General features: G+C 45.0%; 1 protein-coding gene across 2 annotated transcripts in view; it reads right to left on the bottom strand.

Moving 5' to 3' along the window:
* Positions 1-18,604, bottom strand: part of LOC146861664 (40-kDa huntingtin-associated protein-like) — a 521,777-nt gene that overhangs the window by 459,233 nt on the left and 43,940 nt on the right. For both annotated transcript variants that reach the window (XM_085646014.1, XM_085646015.1), the window contains exon 2: positions 7,822-7,868. In XM_085646014.1, coding sequence (XP_085502140.1) covers positions 7,822-7,868 — 47 coding nt within the window. The remainder of the gene's footprint in view (positions 1-7,821; positions 7,869-18,604) is intronic.

The following is an 18,604-nucleotide window of genomic DNA, read 5'->3' on the forward strand; positions in this document are numbered from 1 at the left end:
GGCAGGAAGAAGTTGCCAGCAAAGCAAGTACAAACAAATTAAAAGACATTTATTATGTTAAAATCTTTTGTAATCAGGTTGTTCAGTTGTATATATTGTCGTCTTCGTTTGTATAAAGGTAACAAAAATGCTTAACACTTTATATTATAACTTTTCAACATGATGCATAGCAGCCACAATGCTCTACAACATAGTCGTAGTTCTGGCTAAACACATAAGGTCCCAAAGGCGAGACCTATTGGCTATGCCAATGCTTGTTACATTCTGTGCTTGAAAATACCACTTTTAGAAAGTAGGTATTTTCTTGCCTAACCATCCAGCATGCCTCTGCTACGTTTGTGTATTCCATGTCTGGTTTGTGAGTGACAGGGGGCTGAAGAGGGCCTTGGCTCCAGCAGCCTGATGGGTCAGGGCTGGACTGAATAGGACCTGCATTGAATAGGGGGCGGAGATTTCCTTTCACTTGCCCGAGCCTTCATAGAATAGAGAGTAGGGGGAGGAGATTTCCTTTCAGCTACCTGGGCCACGTCTGCTTTCAATAATGCTCTTCTCCACATTCTGCCAGGAAGCTGCACCGGGGAGGAATGAATTGTTTTTGGCTGGGCACAGACACTCTCTGCCTTCAGAGGACAAAGGATTTTGCAGTATAAATATTAGGGCCCAAACCCCAGAACTTTAGATCACTTCTGGAAATCAAGATGAACTCTTTGCCAAGGAGAAGAAACGGAGAAGCTGAAGGAAGATTACTGCCCCTGAGCTGTTGCTGTTTGGGGTTGGCCTGCAGTGGTTACTTTATTGCCAAGGAAAGGAGAAAAGGGACTTTGTGTGAACTTTTACTATCTTGAGGAAGATCTCCAAGGGCTTGAAGTTGAGCTTGCCTCCTGTTCTGAAGTCTCAGGGACACAAAGACTTCACCACCAGCTCCCCATGAATTTCCTTGCTGAGAATTCTACCTGCAGTAAGGTGCCTGCTGTTATTTTGGGCCCTATGGAGACTGTGTGTCGCTGGGAGCTGGAAGCGAGACGCAACGAGGAAGAAGCGCGTCGAAGCCGCAGCAGATGCTGTCGCATCGCCGAAGAAGCGTGTCGCCGCCGTAGCATTCACGACAAAGCATGTCGAATCACCGGAGAAGCGTGTCGCCGCTGCAGAGGTTGCCGTCACCATCACCGGAGAAGTGTGTCGCAGAGCCTGTCGCGGCTCAAGATTCTACCGAGTTCGCTGCACGGCCGTCGGGCGTGCACGCATCACATCCACGTTGTCCCATCGCATCAGAAACACCATTTTGTCACATCGCACTGGATCGTCGCATCGCTTCGAGGAGCCATCTTGCTGCATCGTAACCGGAACGCAGTAAGAAGCCGACGCATCACCTCCTCTCCGGGAAGGAACCGACGCATCACCTCCCCTGGTCTTGTGTTAAGTCTAGATAAAGATTACTTATTTTTCTAAACTGGTGTGGTGTCCATTTGTATTTTTTTTTACTGTATTACTGTATGTGTTCACAAATGCTTTACACACTGCCTCTGAGATAAGCCTGCCTGCTTGTGCCACGCTACCAAGGGGGTGAGCAGGGGTTATTGTAGCACCCTTACCCTGACTAGAAGCAAGGGCCCCTACTTGGTCAAAGGTACCTACCTCTGCCAAGTAGAGACCCCCATTTCTAACACTGCACTTCTCTCAGAAGGGTCCCTCAGATACCCACCGTCTCCGATATGCATCTACCCCTAATAACCGCCTTATAGGCATCCCAAACTACTTGAGGGTCTGTATCCCTCCCGTAAATGTATTCAAAGTATTTAGTGATAGTGGTTTTGATTGTGGCTTGAAAGACAGGGTCCTTCAGGGATTCTGGTTTTAGCCTCCATGTAGGAATACAGGGTCAGGCCCACCTCCAGTACAATCCCAGGAGAAGGGGGTTATGGTCCGAAATCGTTCTGGCTAAATATTCGCTAGCTACCACCTGCTCATGTATGTCTGAGGTACATAGTATCATATCTAGTCGCACATGTAGGTCATGCAAGTGCGAAAAGAAAGAATTCTCTCATTCTTCTGAATGTTGCACCCTCCAGGAATCCACCAATCCCCATTGGGCATGAGGGCCCTTGATGATCTAGCAACTGGTGTGTCCCTTAATGGAGGGTGGGAGCGATCTAAGTCTATATCCGCTATACAGTTGTAATCCCGTCCCATTATGACAGATCCTAGGAGGTGTGGGGCCAGAGTTGTAGAGAGGACCGAAAAGAACGAGACATGATCCGTGTTAGGGCCGTAGATGCCCTCTATGGTGATATCGCGTCCATCCAGCTCACGGTGTACCACCACATATCTTCCCTCTGGGTCTACCAAGCGACCTGTGCATTTAAAGGGTACCCCTGCCTTAATCCACAATAGCATCCCCATGGCAAATGCAGAGTAATCTGTGTAAAATGCTTGCCCTCCCCACCTGAGCTGTAGCACTGCCCCTTCAGTCACCTTGAGGTGTGTCTCCTTCAGGAGTGCAATGTGTATTCCTCTCCTGGCTAAGTAGGCATAAACCATATGTCTTTTGGTCATAGAATTCATCCCCCAGACATTCCAGGAGAGTACTTTATATTCTACGGGGAGCCATGCTGTTCTCGGAGGTGATCCTCACTCCCACTAGGAGTTCCTGGGATTCTGATTATTCTCACCATCCCTGACCTTGTCAACGCTTCCTCGTCCCGCCATGCACGTTCCCTCCCCTTCCCCGAAAAACCCCCAACCTAAAACCCAACTCCCACACCCTAGGACAGGCGTAAAAACAAACCCCATCCAAATTAGACACCAATGGGTGTCCAATCGCGAGGACACTCGCTTAACAACCAGGGTGGGCTGGTGATATATTCTCAGAGCAGAGCCCCCCTCCCAGGTCACCCCCATTACTATGAGCTCAGCCCACTGGGTGTAGGTCCGAATAGTTCCGGGGTAAATTGAGGCAGTTTAGCGTTGGTTTCCTCTGCTGAGCTAGTGTCCTTGGTAGTCTCAGAGCGTCTATCTTCTTGTTCACCGACCAAGGAATGTGGGTTCCTGTCTGGGTTACTAAGTTTGGCGAGTGCTTTGATCACTGTCCCTCGTTCTCGCTGGTTTTCCGCCAGTGTGGGGGCTCCCTTTTTTGTGGATCTCGGCATTCACATGTAGGGCCCCCCTCATCTGGGTTGCTCCCCGGACTCAGCCTCTGGTCTCAATTCGATCCAGTTCCAGGCCTCTTGAAGTGTCAGAATTGTGACCCATTAGGCGTGATCACCTGCAGTCGTGCCGGGAAAATCATTGCATAGGGAATGTTAATCTGTCTGAGGTAGCTCTTCACTTCCAAGAAGGTTCCTTGTTGCTTCTGCACTTCTTTGGTGAAGTCCAGGAAGATCATCACTTTGCTATTAAGTATTTGGAGGTCCTAGCGCTAGCTTGAGCCAGAATATGATCCCTGTCCCTGTAGTAAAGGCGTTCAGCTATTATGGGGTGCGGGGGAGCCCCCGGCTTGGGGTGGGCATGTAGGGACCCTATGAGCACTCTCTAGGGCGTAAAATTGGGATAGGCCTTCTGGTGCCACTTCTTTGCAGAGCCATTCCTCAATATAGGACAACGTATTCAATCCTTCTGCTAATTCAGGAACACCCAAGATTCTTATGTTGTTTCTTCACGACCTATTTTCGCTATCTTCTGCCCTCTGCTCTAGGATCTTGACCTTGTGTTCGATAAGGTTTTCTGTCTTTTGCAATGTTGCCATGTCTGATGTTATCTCTGCCAGGGTTCTTTCGTTTGAGGTGACTCTCTGAGCCAGCTTCCGATGGTCTTCCGCCAGCAGGCTAAGGTCTGTGCCAATGCTGTCTATCTTAGATTTTAGCGTTTCCCGGGAGGCTTTTATCGCCTGCATTATGTCGCAAAGTGTTGGGTCGTTCCTGGTTTCTTCCGCTGGGGGCCCCTACGCGCACCCCTCATCTTCTCTCTGGTCTGTCAGTGGTTCCCCGCTGTGTCCTTCCAGGCCCCGTTTCTTGTTTATTTTACCCATGGTTTTCGGGTTACAGCGGTTTAGCTTGTTTCAGTTGTTGGAATTCAGGTATTGGTGAACTTCCAGTTCTGAGCTCCTCCCACTCCCACCACTGATTCCTCTTGTTTTCTGCCACGTGCGGGAGGGTCTGATGCTCCCCTGGAGGTAGGGGCACTCAGTGAGAGCACGCCATGCGGTTTGCAGTAATACCTAGGGAATCTTTCAGGTTCTCATGGCGCTGGTCGCTGCCAATTCCCCACTGCTCTGACCATACCCAAGCTGTACGTGCTCTCCACAGCCTCCGACAGGCTGGGTTTCTGGCCCTGACCAGACACTCTGTGTCCGGGATATAGAGGCTAGTTGCCTAAGAGGGGAGCAGCTCCGTGGTGCTCATTATGAAACTCCTCAGATGGAACCATCAGAGGCACTCTTGTGATCATTCTGTTAGAACCCCTGACTCTCAAGGGGTTATCTTCCACTGCAACACTACTTGCACCTAAAGGCTGGTGGGGGCTCCCTAGCAGATCCCACTGGCCACACTATCACACCGTTCATTAGCTTCAGGCTTGGCCGCGAACCCTCCTCCACTGTCCTCAAATGGCTGCACTTGTTCCCCTCCAACTGTTCTACTGTACCGAACCTGCAGGGCTGGCCTCCAATGTAATGTTGCCCCGATCCGCACTCATGCTTAGTTCAACGGCTTGGGGCTACGCCGGCCGCCCACCCGGGAGGGTTCCTCTTTCTCAAGGGTCGCCGGGCCTATTGAGTGATAGTCGCACTTCAGGTAGGCCCTACTGCCACTTCCACTCTTCTCTAACGATGCCTCTACCAACATCGGGTGCTTGGCTGTGTCCGTTCCAGGGGCTACACTGGCCACTGTTGTACTTCTGCAACTTTCAGTCTGCTCTGTGGCACTGTCGACCTACCGCCCACTGCAGACGCGACAGCTGGCCTATCTCATCGGGCCCTGAATTATATATTGGCTGCGCTCTGACTAGGCCTCATTGCCACCTCCCTCTTCACTTCACCTCTGTGTTTCACTGCATCGGCAGGCATCTGGGAGCATCTGCTCCAATATCGTTGTCTTGGGTCTCCCTGGATGTCCTCTCAGAGTGGCCGCTCAGCCCAGGCTGCAATAAGAGCCTCTGCTGGTACCTCACAATCTTATCCAGCTCGTACGAGTGCCTCCAACAGGATCAGCAAGGCCTTACTCCGGGCCGTTAACTCTACCCTGCTGCCCGCTATTGAGATAGCGCTTCTACTTTCTGCGCTGTCCTTCTCCCGAGCAGCTCTCAGCAGGGTTTGGGTCCGCCATCTTGACTGGGACACCCCGCTTTCCGCTATCTTCCGCTCAGCACCGCTCCCACAGTCGCACCGAGGGTTTATTCCATACCCCTCGGTGAATTTAGTGGTCTTTGTCACGCACGAACCTGTGCAAGAACCGAGACGCCAGGATAACAGGTCATGGGAGTTCGCCGGACGGGAGCTCCCCAATCCGCATCCTACTCAATTGGCGCCAGGCAACGCCCCGGATCTCAAAACCTACAGCCTCATGCAACAGATCTACAGAAACATATGCAAGAGGTGACAATAAATAGGGTTTCCTATATAAACAGTTAGCAAGTTAGATCCAGAGCAGGTGTTTTAGGGTTTGTGCAGACTTGGCAGGGGCCACACTTGAAAATGGGCAAGAGGAGTTGGGTGGCGGGAATCAAAACATTTTTGATTTGCACAAAATGTTGGTGCTGGTTTGATGGAACAGCTGAAATTTGGCAGAGACCTAACATGTTTAGTTCACTCTTGGTTTTCTCCGTTTCATGCAGGTCGAGGCAGGCTACTAAAGTGAATCATAAAAACATAGAAATTCCATGTAAAAACAAAGCTAAAGGTTAGTTATGCTCAGAACACAAACCTGTAAAACCCCTGAAATTTACCAGTTATGTTATAAAATACACAACACACTCCCTACCTTACACAACATGCTATGAAATGGTCTTAATAGACAGCTTTTTTGAGCTCTCACTGTAAGAAAATGCCTCCATTTGTACGGTCACCCTCAAGTTTTTGGACGAATGCTGCTGATTTTCGACTTTGAGATTGCACAGAGGACTGCTAACCAGGCTTCAGTTCCTGTGCCCTTACCCTTAAACTGCTATGTCGAATTGGCTCAAACCCAAATTGCTAAGCTAACTTGCTTGTAAGTCGCTAGTTAGTGGTAACAAGGACATAACTTAGGGGGTCACCATAGGGCCTGTAACTCTAGCTGTGTCACCCTGGGTATGACACAAGTAAAACAAGGCCCCCAGCCTTTCATTTGCAGGCTGGCAGAGCATTTCTAGCTGCTTGCCGACTTTGCCAGTTAAAGCAAAGGCAACATCATATTTCCTCATAATATGTGTCCAAGTCATCCCTACGGCATGCCTATTGAGTCCTAAAGCAGGGTGCAACATATTCTAAGGGCAGACACAAGTAATTTTACATGTTCCAATAGTAAAAATATGAAGCTGCTGTTTTTACTGTGGAAAAGCTTGGTTGCCGATGGCGAACTCTGGAAAGATGCTAACAAAGTGAGTCATCCAAGGTATCAAACAACTCGTTACATTAAGCCAGACTTTATTCTCAGATCAAAATTAATGTAACAGGTTGCAGTGTGCAACCTTAGCAAAGTTACCACTTTGCTGTTGTTAGTTCCTTGTGCCCATACTGATGGCACATTGGATCCTATCACCCATACAGCTTTCTGTCCTCTTGGGAAGACATAATAATGACTCCTGGGAGAGGATACAATGGGGGCCTGGCTTGGAAGGTGTCAGCTCCCTCCTGTAGGAAGCCACACAGGGGTAAGCACAATAGTCAAGCTTCAAAGGAGAAGCCGCTTTTGAAGGGCAAATGGGTAACACTTGTGAGAGGGGCTACTACATTGTTGAGGCAGATAGGCTGGCACTTTGGACAGGAGAGGGCTGCCAAGTCAGTTTTCCAGGGGCGTGTAGCCCCCTTGGCAGCCACACACGTGGGTTGGGCTAGGGAGCTCCACATGCTGGGAGAGGGGTCCTGCCATGTTGGAAATGGGCAGAATAGATGCCGCACTTCACAGGAAGTGGTAATTTCTGTGCCTGGGGAGGTACAAATGCAGGAAGAGGAAGGATAACCATCAAATAAAAAGCAAGCATAAGACATTAACAGGGAAGTGAAGAAATGATAAGCAGTGGGCTGACCCAAGGCCAACTCTAAGTATTTGTGCACAATAAGTCTTTAACAGCACATAGTTAAAAGTTGTCTGAACAGGAAGCAAGCAAACAAGAGTAACAATAATGCCAACTAATAATAAGCAATGGACAAGCTTCAAGTCCACTGTAAGCTAACAATAGGTCTTTCGTAACCAGACAGTTTGCACTGCCTGGTGGGTGAGATCTAAAAATCCTTAATCATATAATAGACAAGACAACAAAGATGACCATTATGTATATTTAGGTTGTCAATGTAGGTCCATAACAACCAGATCTACAAACAATTTGTGGAATATAAGCAGACTATTTAAATCAATCCTGTACAGATAAATTGCATGCAAATATATTTCATGTGCAAATCATGAAAATCTCTTGAAGATACAACTCTCCAGGACCCATGTTGAACACATTCTGATAGGGTTTTGCACATAATTCCTATAAGCAAGGATCCTAAAAATGATCTTGTTCTCATACTCTACACAGAAAATACAATGAAATAGCAACAAGGACACAGGGATAAATTAGGCCAGAAGCTGTCAGTTGGGTCTTTGGCATTCATAGGTAAAAATGCTGTATAAACATAAAACTCACCAAACTGCTCACTTGCTTCAGCCACATTTGGCTTCCGTAAAAATCGCCTGGAAAAAATGAAAAGAATTACAGAATTTCTCTAACAAATACTTCTTCAGTGGAAAGACATACATATACGAATGAGAGAACATTGATGGGGCTTTCTCAAAGAAAGCAAATGCTCTGGACACTACAAAAGCTTTTGCTACATATTTGTGGTTTTCTATCACCAGTACTGTCTTCTCTGTGTAGCTGGCGGTGAAAGAGGCCAGTTTGTATCGCATGCAGTACTGACAGTTGTACAAGGGCTGGCTCATATGTAGTGTGGAAAACATCAATCACAGCTATTAATTTCTGATTTTTATGACATAGGTGTAGGACTTTGGCCAATTAGTCTAAGGGTTTGCTACCAAGATAGATAGTTGCGCTCTTTGGGATGCAGTATCCTAACATGTCTAGTGTAAATGTCTTGCTTTAGAACTGCTTGTGTGGTAGATCAACAAAAAGGTGAGTTACTGCAGTTTACGAAGTTTCTACCATCTGAAGTAGCCGCCTGACTGTGATGAGATATGGGCTTGGGCAACCAATGAGCTACTGAATGCATGCAGTGCTCTGGTGGGACCACCTATCAGATTAGCTAATGACAACATACCATACCTTTATATGCAGACAAGGGAATAAATTAACAGCTGTGTACAATATATATACACTGAAAAAAAGTTCAGTTGACGTTAGAATAATGAAATGAAATAATATCTTTCAAAAAAACATAGAAAAGCACTGAGAAAAAGCAGATGTTAAAGGGACATTAATAGTTAGGTGGGAATGTCAGTTAAAGCATACAATTTCAAACAAACTAAAATACTGAAATTCACCAGTTATAGGAATCTCAACTAACTATAACTTGTGCCCTAAAGTAACTATAACTCGTACCCCCACCAAGCTTGGTGTTATCATCAATTAGGTTATTCCATAGGTTGCAGTGATGTTATCAATGTTGTCACAGAACATGTCAACAGTGATGTAATATCTGAGGTAATTAACAGTGCATGGCGAGAGTTATAGTTACTTTAGGGCACAAGTATTTCAAAAGCTTTTTTTTTTTTAATGCAAAGTAATATATTATTACAACTCCTAACTATAACGTCACTTTAACCTTTGTTTTTTTCAGTGAATTTCTATGGTATTTTTGTGAGAGTTAAGACGTTCACTGCCATGTGTGGAGTAAGGATTGAGAACAGGGCCAGGCCGCAAGTCAGCCCCTGCACTCATCTTTCATGGGTGTCTACCCCCTCGCCCGCTGTGCTCGGCCTTCAGCCTGGTGCAGCGTTAGGTTGGGGGCAGGGCCTGCGGCCAGCCCAAGCACCCGACCCCCCATGGGCACCCAACCCACCTCTGATGCACGGGCCCGACTTTGTAATGTAACAATATAATGGGTGTCGCTTTAAGTAAGGCAGGCCTACTGTCTTTGTCAAAGGGTCAGAATACCAAAATATAAAAAGCAGTTGGCCGATCGGTTTATCAAGGGATCAGCACAAAAACACATATAAACCAGACCTATTGGCTTTGTCAAAAAGTCATCAATAACTATAATGAAATACATATTTTATAAATTCACATATTGCAATGTTTAGTAATAGTGATTGTCACAAAATATTGTTGTTAAAAAAGATTGCGCAGACCCACCTTGTTCTCCGTGGATCTGCGGTCCTATTAAAATAAATTTGTTTTTGGTCCTCGTGTGGTCCCTCCCTGATTAGGCCTAAGAGGGCAGAGTATCCCTATCCTGCCCCATTATGTTTCTTCAAAATTCTTTTACAGGACAAGTCCTCAAGTTATAAAATGGCTGCTGCCATATCTTTATTGATGTGGTGACAACCAATCAAATTCTACATTTTGATCTGTTGAATCCATGGATCCTCTGAGGCATACATACATTTTGAACCTTTATTTCTTAAAAACTATTGAACTGATTTAAACCAAATTTTAAAAAAAGCACAATTTCAGAACCAAGATCTATCTTTCTGATAAATTTGGTGTAATTCCGTTCACCCGTTTTGGCTGTAGCTATATCCAATTTCCCTTTGGAAAACTGCATGGAGAGAACACGTTTTAGGACCTCCTTTTTTCTCAGCCCCCGCTTGATGGATCACCCAGAAACTTTCCTGAAAAGAAAGGTGGATGAGACCTTTTTTTTTTGTGAAGATTCGTCAAATGGTGCCCAAGTTGGGGTGAGCCACCAAATGGGGCCAAGAAAAAGTGGGAGGCCCAAAACATTGAATTCCCTTGTTAATTCCCATAGGAAAGCTCGGTCTTGAGTACTGAAAAAATGACAGATTTATATCAAATTTGTCAGAAAGCTGGAATTTTACTCAGAAAGTGTGCCTTTTATTACATTACATCTCTCATGACATGTTAAGTGGCATCACTGATGACCCTATGTCCTATGGGGTTAGTGGACTTTAGGTAACTTAACACGCTATATATATATGCCCAACTTTCTACCAATAATCACATGATAAAAGAATTGACTATATGGTGGACATGCAGCATTATCGGTCAAGTCATCCACATTTGGCCGCTGTTCTCTTTTTACCAGTATTCACCCTGGTATAAAACTAAATGTCTTTATGGACTTTAATGAGGTTTCCTCTTTTTAAATCTTGAACACTCTAAGAAAATCAGTTTATATTTTATTCACCTTAATGGGATCACACTCGTAAAAGCTTCACATGGCCCACATGGGACAAACAGTGATCTCTTCCAGCTGTCTGGGACAAAGCAACCCGAGTGGTATGAATTAAAGATCGACAACTGTGTTTTAGCCCACTTCTCAGGTGCAAGTTTAAGAACATAGGCCAAAAAGCCATTCGGGCCAGGGGCGCTATTGGATCACATGAGGCTAACTCCCTTCCCAACAGACTTTAGTCACTTGGCTGGTAAAATCCTTTGCACTGAATCTGGACGGAGCAAAAATATGGCTTATTAAGCTAATGTTGATGTAGAGTTTCTCAATGTATTTCATCCAACAGGCGGGAACGATGTTAACTGCAGCTGGCTGGGGCTTATCAGCTAATGTGTCATTCTACGCCAGAACTTCAGAGAGTCTTTTATTCTTATGGTTTAATGTAGTTGTGCCTATTTGATTTCTGCCTCTTATTTTTAACCTGCATCTTCCTCCTATAAAAGGTTTTTAATGATTGAATTTTATTTTTAGTAACCAGGTTATGCCTTTTGCTGCAACACTGAATTCTCAAAGCCTTGTTTAGTTTTGTTTTCGGGTGACTAATTTCCTCACCAAGCTGGGCAAACTGGTGGGCACTGTTTCATGGCCCTAGCAGGGATCCACTCACTAGGCACTTGGGGTTGCCTTTGGAGGGGGTGGGGGCGCCCTGGCCTTAGTAAAGGGCTTTCACCCTCAAAAATATAATAAAACAGTCTCTCTGCCCCCCTCTAGGAGTGGGTGAATTGGGGGTTTACCACCAATCTGCCCCTCAGGGGAGGAAAAATCCCACTTTGACAGCTGATAATTTGTTTTGAGCAAAAATTAAGTCAGCGCACTAAGCTGACGTCAGGCCATGTCCCTGCCCCATAAAGGCAGCAATGTTGGGGGGCTTCCCACTGGGGTGCAGAAAGCACACTAGGCCTTGGGAGGGGAGGTGCAGGACCCAGATGTGCAAGTGCAGCCCCTTTTTAAAAACAAAAAAAGTGCCCCCCCCCCCCCGGGGTGGGCGATTTGTGAATTTACCCCAACCAGCCACCAGTCAGTCAGAAAGCCCAGAGATTATAAAAAAAAAAAGAATGGAGTGAAGGTGTCCCGCCCTGGCATCGGTCCTTACCCTCACACCTAAAGGGCCAAACAGTCTCTCTGCCCCGTATGGTGGTTGACTGGGGATCTAATACCAATGTTCACCCCTCCAAGAAGGCAGAAAGACAACTAGACACCAAGTATTCTGTTTATTTAAAATATGGAGTGGGGCAGCCAGCCCAGGAATTGGGCACTACCCAATCCCATAAGGGCCCAACAATCTTTCAGCCATCCCTGGGATGGGAGACATGGGAACAGGCCCAAACGTGTCACATAGGGGGTATTTTTTCTTTTCTTTAACAAAACAAAATATTTTATTTGATTGAGCCATTTATAAGAGTACAACCAGCAACTTCTTAAGAAGTGACCCAGGACTAAAAAAACACGGAGACAGACCGTTCAGAGTACTGCTAAATTAACAGCTCACAAAAGAGTAATAAAGAACAATCATTTACAGTTTGTTTGTAAACAGAGAGGTTTTAATCTGTTTCCTAAACTGAAGTAAGTTGGCTACTGGGGTAGCAAAAAGTACACCAAGCCTTAAGGGGAAGCAGCCACTCAAACATGGACAAGTGCTGCCCCTTATTTAAAAAAAAGGGATTCCCCCCTCTTCCCCCTACCCCTCCGGGGTGGGGGACTGGTGAATTTACCCCACTCTGCGAGCAGTCGGTCAGAAAGTCCGGGGATTATTAAAATAAAATAATGGGGTGGGGTGCCCCCCGTCATTGGCCCTTACCCTCACATCTAAGGGGCCCAACTGTCTTTCTGTTCCACCCCCACCACCACCACTACGGAGGCTGATTGGGGATTCACTAAATCTACAAATCTAAAATTTACAAAGTGAAGGCCTGCTTCATTGCCAGAATGAAGGCTATTGCAGGATGGATCCAAGATAATTTTCTCCAGCTGAGTCCTGGGAAAACTGAGATTATTTTGTTTGGGAATATTCAAGATCTGTAGACTCTGGATTTGTGGCCGCCAAGCTGGGCAAGGCGCCACTCCCAGTAGGGTAGTAAAAAACCTTGGAGTTAATGTTGACCAGAAACTCCATACCTTTCTACCCTAGGCACCTGATTTTACATGTTACGCCTACTAAAGAAAGCCCTGCTGTTTCTTCCTTTGACAGCCAAAAAGACTTTTGCTCTTGTTGTGGGTCGGCCGGATTACAGAAACGCGTTATTGGCTTATTTCAACAAGTCACTAATATCCAAACTTCAAGTAGTGCAAAACAAGGCTTCACAGCTGATCTGTAAGCAGCCATCCAGAACACCCTCGGCTCCTCTTCTACAATCCCTACACTGGCACTAGTAAAGAAAAGAATTGTTTTCAATTTATATGTTTCTTTACGTTTAAAGCTCTGCAAGGAAAAGGGTCTCAGTACCTCTGTCAGAAGCTTAAGCGCTATCATTCCACTAGGAATTTGTGTCCAGTGAATAGGAGCTTCTATTGATCTCACGCATTTGACGATCTAGATGTGATGGAAGAGCCTATTCCTATTTGGCTCCCACCTTCTGGAATAATTTGCCTTTTTCTGTCCGAACTTGCCTTGACAACAGCAGTTTCAGGAAAGCATTAAAACTGAACTGTTCTAGATCCTACACTCAGTTTTCGAGTTGAGCGAGTGCCGAGATACCCTTCTAGGGGTGATTCGTGCGTGCTATCAAATTGTTATTATTGGACAGTTACTATCAATTTGCACACCTCCGGAGGACAGAACGACAACTAGACACAAATGATTATTATTATTTATTTGGGAAAAACAATGTAGTGAAGGAGACCTGCCCAGGAATTAGCATTACCCCCATCCCTAAAGGGCACAACAATCTTACACAAATTAAAGAACTTTCCCTCACAGAAATGTGAATAAAATGTGCCATTTTCATCAATGATTACAGGGCACTAGCTAAGAAAACGTAGTAGGATCCACTCCAGTTACACCACCCTGGACTCCCCAGGCTGTCTAGTTTTCACAAATGTGTGGGTTGGGTAGGCACCCCTGGGCGGTGGCCAAGCCTGGCCCAATTACTGCAGCTACCCACAATGCCAAAATGGGTAAAATAAAAATAAAACGTGTATACCTCCAAGTTATGTTTTGTGGTGTTCCCTGTCAGCAACGGGTTTTTATCAGGAGAAGTGTTGGAATGCCAAACGGTAGGAATTTTGTGGGGCCTTGCAGATTCCAGAGTTTTCTCACACAGACATGCGAGGAAAATGTGTGATTTCTGCCAACGCTTAACATTTGCAGGGTATTCTCGGTAGGGAAACGTAGAGAGATCCACAGTGGTCACACCAACGTGTACTCCCCGGGGTGTCTAGTTTTCAGACATTTTCTGGGATTCCTATGTTTTCCTGGGCGACAGCCAACCCAAAACTAAATACTGCAGCTACTGACATCAGCAAAAGGGGTCAAGTTTCAAGGCTTTGGGGCCTTTGACCATCCACACAAGTGAAGTCTGGGAACACAGTATAGAAGAACATTTGTTATTATCATTTGAATTTCTGTCCATTTTTGGCTTCCAAAATAAACCAGCATGCAAGAAAGAACACCTTTCGCAAGATGCCCTTTGAATCATATGCTAGTGTGGGTAACCATAAATTCAGAATAGTACAAATAATCACTATTCCTAAACGCATTATCTTGGGCTCATTTGATAAATGCATAGGGTTCCTTCATATCACTTTTCATTGATTAGATTTTAATGTATGAAATGATGCACAGTCAATACACCAAGAAATATCATTATAACCTGGACTTCAGTTGTTATGCAAATGACGGATGAGATGCTAAACAAATCAAAGATTCACCCCCAGTCAAGAGATATGGGTTAAATCCATCGTTCTATTGCTCATCATGCCACCTCAGTTTGATTACCAGGCGATCCTGGTTGCTATTGAGCGTCGATATCAAAGAAAGCGGTGCACAGTGATTAGGACAATGTGCCAGCAGCAGCTTGTAAATGGAGCGTGGAGAACTTAAAGTTAGAACACCTTTTAACTAAGCGGTAAATTACCTTTGACTCAAATCTGTCTGTGTATTTGTTGTGCTTAATCTCATTAATATGGAAAAGGTTGAAAGAGAGGTGATGGCTGCCTTTGAGAAAGGAAAGTGTCTGTTGTGATTAAATGTAGTTCTCTGCTCATCGTTTGTATTGCTCAATTTTGAGTCATCATTCTGTGTGCCTTAAGTGTTATGTAATTGCAAAAAGAAGAACTGATGGATGGAATGTTGAACAATGTCAAATATTCACCCCCAATACAGCGATCTTGGCCTAAATCCACAATTTTTTGCTCACCATGCCATGCCAGTTTATGTCAAGTCATATGCAAATCAGTCTGGATCCTGCTCCTCATGGGAAGAGCCTCAACATCCAAACCAGGTCCTCCCTGGACCAGAAACAAGCATCATGGGACTAGTTTTGGGGTATCACCCCTCATCAGCCAGGCTAGCTTAAATCCAGTGGCACAGCGAGCAGGGAGCCCACGTCTGGGCATACAGGGTGAAAAATGCTACGCGAACAAATGATGGACGGAACGCTTAACAAATCAAACATTCACCCCCAATCATGACATTTGGGTCAAATCCATTGTTCTTTTGCTCACCATGCCACCCCAGTTTCAGTTGCTGGCTCTGGGTTTCACATGTTATTGGACAACTAACAAACACTATGGGCACAGTCACAAAAGGGACTTATGTGTAGCAAAGTTACGACGGCTGAGTCTCTTGTAACAGCTGAGTTAATAATATTGTCTTCTTTTCAGAAATAAATAACTTTCTGGATTCTCAATTTTTTTTACACCAGTTTCCAACACAAGCTGCAAGTCAGTAGCAAATCACAACGAGGAAAAAATAATCAACCACCAATTACAAAGAAGCAAAAACAGTGGTAAAAAAACATTTCTTTTCTGTCCCTGAAGCCTTGGAAGAAGATGATCTTAGCAACAAAAACAAAACAAGCATTTGCTATGCAATAGGTCTCACATTTAAGCGAGTTTAAGCTATCGGCATTGTAAATGACAGTGCCTATTATTTTTATTTTAAAAACGTAAAAAGAAGGCATTGTCATTTACAATGCCAACACCTTAAACTTGCATAAATGCAAGACTTATTGCATTGCAAATACTTGTTTAAGTGTAAAGCTGAGCGCGGCCCCACTTCAAGGACACCACGTTTTTTTCTTTTTTTAAACTTTAACACTGAGCGCGGCGCCCTCAAAGTTTTTTTTAAAAAAAGAAAGAAACAGAGCGCGGTGTCCCTGAAGCGGGCACAGCGCTCACTATAAAAGTTTATTTTTTTTAAATTACACAGTGCGCTGTGTCCCAGAAGTGGACACCGCGCTTAGTATTCAATTACAATAAATAAACTTAGCGCAGTGTCCCAAAAGCGGGCGCCGCGCTCAGGATACAAATTAAAATTTAAAAAAATAGCAGCCGCCATTTTCCCCATAAGTGGGCATAAACAAAATAGTGCTGGACCCCTAGATAAAGCCAACCGTGTACGGAGCCAAGTAAAAGATCCAGTCGTTATGGGCGGTCACAAATGGAGACAGCGCGGTTACAAGGAGGAACTAACAAGCCTCATAATGAATCGGAAGCAAGCATTTACCAAGGACAATGACACTAGCCAATTAAAAATAGGAGCTAAGAGAAGGTGAGGCTTACACAGCATATTCGACTACTGCATCCCTCGCAGAGCGAGCAGTGCATGTGCTCTGCTGCTAGGCTCGACCTAAAAAGAGATGCGTTTTCATTATTCATGTGTCCTTTTAGCTGGAACTGTGCTTCCAGTTATAAGCAGATATATCATTATAGGAGGAAGGAATAAAGAAATGTTGTGTACTTAGCCACAAGATTCATGTGTATATTAGACTATGTAAATATTGCTGCTTATGTCTTTTACTAAGAATTTACTAAGTGTCGTGTAAAAGTATGTATGCTTATCACTACATATTTAGATATGTGTGTATGTCCCTAAACACATATATGTGAATTTCAGTTATGTGTAAAAAAAAAAAACTATTTCCCTTATACCTTTGTCCCATCCCAACCTTTCTGTCTTTTTTTAACTCCCAAACTTCCCTTTCAAATTTCCCACTGCTTTTTAGCCAACTCCCCAACTAACAGAAGCACATGGCCACTATTCCCAATAACAACTCACCTTTTCTAATCCTCTTCCATTATTCTATCTCTACTCAAAACACTACTAAACGCACAAGAACTCGAGAGCACAAATTTACCACAGCGAATCCACAAGGAACAAGCATTTACAATGCAATGGTCTCGGCATTGTTAAAGTTAGAGCTGTTTGCATTGCTCATGACATTATTCCTGTTTATGATTTTGTTTTTAAAACATTTAAAGAAACGGCATTGTTATTTACAATGTCAATAGCTTAATCACTCTCCAATGCGAGACCTATTGCATTTGCACCCACACACAGAGCCACACACAAAGCCACCCACACACAGAGCCACCCACACATACAGAGCCACTCACATAGTAAACCCACACACAAATAGAGCCACCCACAGAGCCACCTACACACACACAGAGTTACCCACACACAGACAGAGCCACCACGCATAGAGCCACACACGCAGAGCCACACACACAGAGCCACACACACACACATAGAGCCTCCCACACACAGCCACCCACACCCTAGCGTTGAATCAAGGTGTCCGTAATGTCATCTGGCATAGACTAACCTTATAATACGGGTCACTAAAGTCTTCCCACGCCAGGAGGCTCACTTACTGTAGTACCACTTTGTGGCCAATTCACTGATACATTGCAGTTCCAGTCTTATGTTTGTGGTGTATCTCCTTTTTTTGTATTTTCAAATCTGGCCTCTTTTGCCAATTTAGACCTGTTCTCAGCAAAAAGAAACGCCCACTGCGGACACTGACCCGCTCACAGGTACTGCCTGCCCCTACTATGCTGTTCTCCTCTTCCGACCTCCACTGTCCAATTAGAACGTATCGGAGACCGTATGCTCCATTCTCCCAGGCGGCAGTCAACACTCAAAAGGACAATCTACAACAACGACGACTTACGCACTGCTTTGGGCAATACTTTTTCCGGGTTCACTACCTTATTATCTTCCGGTTAGCAAGGTAGTGTGACAGGAGGCAAATTCGGTTCAACTGTGGCTGGGCTGCATTATGAGCAGAAAGGGTCACTTCCGGTGCATCAGTAGTTGTGGTCTCTTCTAGCGTTCTTCTGCTATAGGTTGCTAAACCTTTCGGGGGAGGGTCTTTTGTTTTCTAACCAATTGAAACGCTTACTGGGAAGTTCGGCCTCTAAATGCCCCTTTTGTTCCGCCCTGTGGCAGATTAACTTTGTGAAATTTTGAAAGTCGTAAATCATACAGAATTTACCAATCCATGGGGTTGTTTTACATACATTTACCACCTACAATTGTACGCAGGGATAGGGGATAAAAGACGCAAAAAATATCTCTAGTAACTGGAAGCATTATATGCTTTTACAAGCTAGATAAAGAAAGCAGGGTGAGATTTGTCTGCGCCTTCAGCCAAAATATCACGCAATTTTTCGGGTTGGTGTTACCGTAAAAATGTGGTCAGGTTCTTCCACTCCTGGTAATACTGGGTGCCGGTGCCTTAACCAGTAGCAATCAGGCGGAACGAAAATAAGACCAAAAAAAGCATGAATGCATTTCGTTCGCCTGACTTGTAATCCGCCCGGATGCATACAACAAAAACAAGCTTCCTTGGCTCCCCTATGCTACTGTGTTTGTGTGCAGCGAACAAAGCTTGTAGTTTTGTTGCCGTCACTATTGAAACATTTCCCAACACCCCTCAGCTTGGCTGATCATGAGGAGAAAGTGATAAGGCTTTGACTAACTGCCAGCGCCGAAGCCCCAGTTGGATTCAGTCCCCGCCGACCATCTTGACAAAACCTCAGCTTCTCTAGTCGCCCTTTGACCCTTGAGCATTGCTGCCGTCGTCAACACAGATCCGCCGACTTCCAGGAATG

Source organism: Triturus cristatus, chromosome 3_1 (assembly GCF_964204655.1).
Source record: "Triturus cristatus chromosome 3_1, aTriCri1.1, whole genome shotgun sequence".
Classification (NCBI taxonomy): Eukaryota; Metazoa; Chordata; class Amphibia; order Caudata; family Salamandridae; genus Triturus; species Triturus cristatus.